Source organism: Nicotiana attenuata, chromosome 3 (genome assembly GCF_001879085.1).
Source record: "Nicotiana attenuata strain UT chromosome 3, NIATTr2, whole genome shotgun sequence".
NCBI lineage: Eukaryota > Viridiplantae > Streptophyta > Magnoliopsida > Solanales > Solanaceae > Nicotiana > Nicotiana attenuata.
In genome coordinates, this window is record NC_031991.1 from 63,840,697 (window position 1) to 63,845,839 (window position 5,143).

The following is a 5,143-nucleotide window of genomic DNA, read 5'->3' on the forward strand; positions in this document are numbered from 1 at the left end:
GGTTCTAAGGTTGGAGGAGTTAGATGGGTCGTTGGGTGGCAAGTAGAAGGTGAGATCGGGTATGTTGCTGCTGCTAGGGTCCTAGGATTAGTGGAATTAGGTCTCTTTTTAGGGAAGTGGGGGTATGGGCTAAGGGCTTAATTTCGAAAATGGGCCTAAAAATAGATTGTTTTAACCCAAATTTTATTGTTTCTCATTGAACAAGACTAAAAATACTACTTGCATATACTAATTAATCCTACTTAAGTAGAAATAACTATTAAAATAAAACTAACCGTTAAAACAAACCTATTTTTGGTATTTTTTAAATATTATACTAAAAAATAAAAATGGGATTAGATTAAAATCATCGCAAAATTAAAATAATATTCCTACCATAAATACTAATATTCCTGAAAACAAAGTGGAACTATTTTTGTATTTTCGAATTTTTAGGCAGATAAACTAAAAGTAACTAGGTAAAATATTAATTAGGAGAAAGTATTTTTGTAATTTTTATTTTTGTGATAAAATAAAGTAAAAGAGTCAAAACTAGTTAAAATAGCGATATTAGACCTAAACTAAAAATTTAAACACTAAAGTGTGTAAAATCTCGGGGAGGGTCAAAAATTACATGTCTACATCTTCGAACCAAATTTACAACCTCAATGAGAACATATAAAATGGTGAAATGAATATGAGGATTCGAATTAGTAACAGTCAATCAGCAGGTGTTCAATCTATATTAACGGTTAGTAGGTGTTAATCAACACCTATTATAGCAACAGTTACATATTTACCATACCCATATGTGTTCAATCTAAATTAACAAAGAATAATGTCATAGTACATTAGAAAAGGGAACACCAAGTGTCATAACATTGACAGCAAATTTACTAACATTGACAGCAAAGGAAACATTAGAAAAGGGAACACCAGCTGTTAATAACATTTAACACCAATTGTTACTAACATTGACAACAAAGGGAACATTAGAAAAGGGAACATCGGCTGTTAATAACATTTAACACCAACTGTTACTAACATTGATAGCAAATTAATAACACCAACTGTCATAACATTTATAACACCAACTGTCATAACATTCATAACACCAACAGTGATAACATTCACATAATGCACTTCATAGAAGTCCATACATCAACCAGTATCAACCAGCAAAAAAATGTACTGTCATAGTAGTAATTACATCAACCAGCAAAAATAACAATTGTATTGTCATAGCAGTAATTACAAGCCTTTTAAACTTAAAATTCACAAAAACTTTCACCACTTAAATAACTTTCCACCTTTAGAGCAAGTCACATTAGTTTTGTGACTTGCCATTACCCTTTCTTGTCTTCAACTTGGCCATTTTTTCAAGCTGGTTTCCTGTTATAGATTTCTTACCATTTCAGTTGAGATTCTTAGCTGAGTATGGTAGGTTTGAGGGCACACTCACACCAGATGAGTCACCAACAAAATTGATGGTCCTTGTTATAGCCGGTATGGTTCCTTGCTGTCTCATAAGCAGTCTTGTCATTTCTTCAGAGAAACTCCTTGGCCTAATATCTGGGGCAGAATCTGATTCAAAATCAGAAAACTCAAAATTTAGTGGGACACTGTTGATTTTTTTCAAATCAAAACAGCTAGATATAGTAGAAAGATTAGACAAATCCACATCGGCACCTTACCTTAGGGCGTGCACATTTGTAAAATTTCCTACCGGGGTTAGATGGAGTGGTTGATGTGAATGATTGGCAATAATACCACATCGACACCTTCTCTGAGAGGAAGTAATGCTCTACGACATTAAATCTCCCCTGAGAGGATAGAGTCGAGCAAACGAGAAGAAAGAGAATTTGTGCAATTTGTGCCTGAACCTTATTCTTCATCGACTGAAATGTCTTATGAGGGAGACTAATTAACCGTGGGGCGGGTTATTATAAGGGTGGGCGGGTTTCTAATAGAGACGGGTCAAAAATGCCTAGTTGGCAAGTTATTTTGGGGGTCTCGGTTGTCACGTAGGAAATCCGTTAGGTTTAGGTAAAACGGGGTATTAACGTGACTAATTTTCAATAGTAAAAATATAATTTTGGCCTTTTTTTTTTCTGCTCTAAAACACTTAGATTGACTTAAAAGAAGATGATCACACTTAGACTTTTCCACTAAAAAGAAAAAAAGAATTGGGAGGAGAAATTTTTTTCATCAAATGAAGGAAAAAAGTTACTATAAAACTGCATGCGTAGCTCTTAAAGTCTCCTTGCACTTTCACTTAGGATACCTCTAAAGGAAAATTCTGCCTTCTCGTTTTCTTTAGCTTTCTCTTCCTTGAATTTTATCTCCAAACACAACCCATTTTCTTTTCCTTATAACTGTTGTATATGTGTAAGGTTACGCGCACCTCACCTATTGCATTGGGTACCCGCTACTTTTTCCCTATCAAGGTTTGGGTAGACAGGAGGAAATTACCTTATTTTTTGTCTACAATTGGGAATTTGACCCATGTTTACAACGTTTACATCCACTTTATTAATTATTAGGCCACGTCCTAAATGCTCGTCTCCGAGCGAGCAAGGATTTTAGAAGCCACTTTCAACGTATTTCATATCGTAAAAGCTGATCAGTAAAATAGTTACATGCCATCTCACTTTTCAAAAGAACGAAATTTACTGGTAAAATCCAAAATTTGTACAATTACATAAAACCTACTACTAATCTAAATGCAACTTTAAGGACTTTCAGAGGATGTAGAAGTAGAATTTGGAGTAGTAGTTCATTGCTTGAAAAAAAAAAATAGTCTACAACAGTTCAAGAAGTTACATATATTATATATACATTTTTAACAAATTATAACGTACATATATACAACTTATATATACAAAATATTCACTCAGCGACATAAATTGCAGAACTTGTGTGAAAAAGCGAGCTAAAGGGGTCCATAGGTAGAACGTTTGTACAATCATGCAAAAAATAGATTAAACAGAGAACCACATTTAATCGGATATTGCCATACATAAAGAAAGTTTGGCCAAAAGAGAGGTGTCAAAATATTTTCACTTGAAGTTTCGATCTCATGAGTCCCCTCCATGAATCGTTCAATATACCACAAAAAACTGCTAACATTGGCCTTCCAAGATTAGGGTTGCTTGAAGATGCTATACCACACATAGTAAGAACGAGCTTAGCAGGTTCAACTGAATTCATTGTTTTCTGCTCGAACCATATATACATATGGAAAAAAAGACTTACTGTATGTATGTAATCGATCACAACCATTCTGAATTCATCTTCGATGACTATGGACTTATTTCTCGCACTGAAACCATTAAGCCACCCCTAAAAGACGCAGTAAGACCAGGAGAGAAGCGTGGCGTGTGATATGGTTGAGCTAATTCGACATTAAATTGCCTTAGCAACGAAAGAGCCACACTTTTAATCTCAACAAGTGCCATCTCTTTTCCCAAACAGACCCTAAGTCCAGCTTGAAAAACTGGATACTTGAATGGATTTTCTTGAAAGAAAATACCATCTTTCAACCATCTTTCAGGCTTAAACTCCAAAGAATCACAACCCCATAATTCTTCCATTCTTCCCATAGCATAAGGATGATAAGTAACCCTTGTTCCTTTCTTCACAAAAGTCCCATCAGGTAAAATATCATCTTCTAAACAAAACTTTGAATCAAATTGGATAGGAGGGTAAAGTCTCATACTTTCACAAATCGAAGCTTGTAGATAATGAAGCTCACTCATTTGTTCACAACTTGTGAGATCTTTATTTGGACCAACAACTCTATCAGCTTCTTCTCTAATGGATTTAGCCACTATTGGATGTTTTGCAATTACATAAAAGAAACTTGTTAAAGCAGAAGCAATAGTATCTCTACCAGCTAAGAGAAAACTTATGACAATATCTCTTAAATAAGTTTCATCACTTATTGTTCCCATGAATCTTGAAAGAAGATCCCTATGATTTGAAAAACCTAATTTTCTCTTTTGTCTTATGACTTCTTGTGCTAGTATATTGATCGATTTGATTGCTTTCTTCAACTTTCTTTCACTCCCTATGTTTAAAAATCTTTTGATTTTCCAAACAATAGGGGATGTAGTCATAGCTCTTTCAGCTGACAATTTTGATGCTAGGTCAAAGGAAATAGCAAATTCTGAGATGGGTAGTGAAGATTCTAAACATTTAGGGTCCAACCCAAAGGAAAATCTACAAATATTATCAAATGAAAATCTCCTAAAAACATCTTGAAAATCCAAAACCACACCTTCTTTTTCAGCTAAAAGTGGAAGAAGCCTCTTTTGAATCTCATTATGTACCACTTCAAATGCATATGATCGTATGGAGACTTTTCCAAGTTCAAGACTTGACATTCTCCTTTGAAATCGCCATAAATCGCCATCAACGTTGAAAATACCACGACCAAGAAAATCACCTAAGATAGTAGAGAAAGTTTTCCCTTTTGGGTAATTATCAAATCTTGTTTTAAGCATATACTCAACGTTTTCAGGATTCGCAGTGATAGTATTACCAAGAACATGGATATGAATGGTTCTTGTTGGTGAATTTTGAAGAAGGTGAGTGTACCAATCACACAAATTGGTGAATTGTGAAGACCAACTTGTTGTGACATAAGCATGGCAAATTTCACAGTTGCACCAAAGTTTTAGCTTCACTATATAGAAAAAAAGAGAGAAGAGTGAAAATATTATGAAGATAAGGATAGAATAGGCATGAGAAGACTTCAACCACCAACAAGTTTCAAGATCCATGGGAAAAAAAGTAGATGAATTCTTAGGATAAAGATAAAAAGATGGAGAAGATAGAAAACCAATGGGAGAGGAAGGGGAAATGAATTGATCAAAATTGATATCTCAATATTCTAATAAAGAATACACGTTCACACTTACTCTACTATAATGCTTAGAAAACGACACATTATATAATAGCTTACTCTAGTTCTCCACTAACTGTACTACTATTAAAGATTAAAGAAATAATCATTAAAATCCAAAAAAGAAAAGAGAATAAGAGCATAATTAACGCGTGGATTGAAGAACAAGACAGTTAGAAGACGCATCTTTTCTGAATCACGTATTGACAGTTTGTACCCCAATATTTAATCACGTGCTTTTATTTATTCTTTCATTTG

General features: G+C 34.1%; 1 protein-coding gene across 1 annotated transcript; it reads right to left on the minus strand.

Moving 5' to 3' along the window:
- LOC109223935 (cytochrome P450 94C1-like) lies at nucleotides 2,737–4,910 on the minus strand. The gene has a single exon (XM_019388433.1). The coding sequence runs from the start codon at nucleotides 4,761–4,763 to the stop codon at nucleotides 3,282–3,284; it is 1,482 nt and encodes a 493-aa protein (XP_019243978.1). The 5' UTR covers nucleotides 4,764–4,910; the 3' UTR covers nucleotides 2,737–3,281.

Coding starts and splice junctions, on each gene's coding strand:
- LOC109223935 (XM_019388433.1), bottom strand. CDS start 4,763: ATGGATCTTGAAACTTGTTGGTGGTTGAAGTCTTCTCATGCCTATTCT.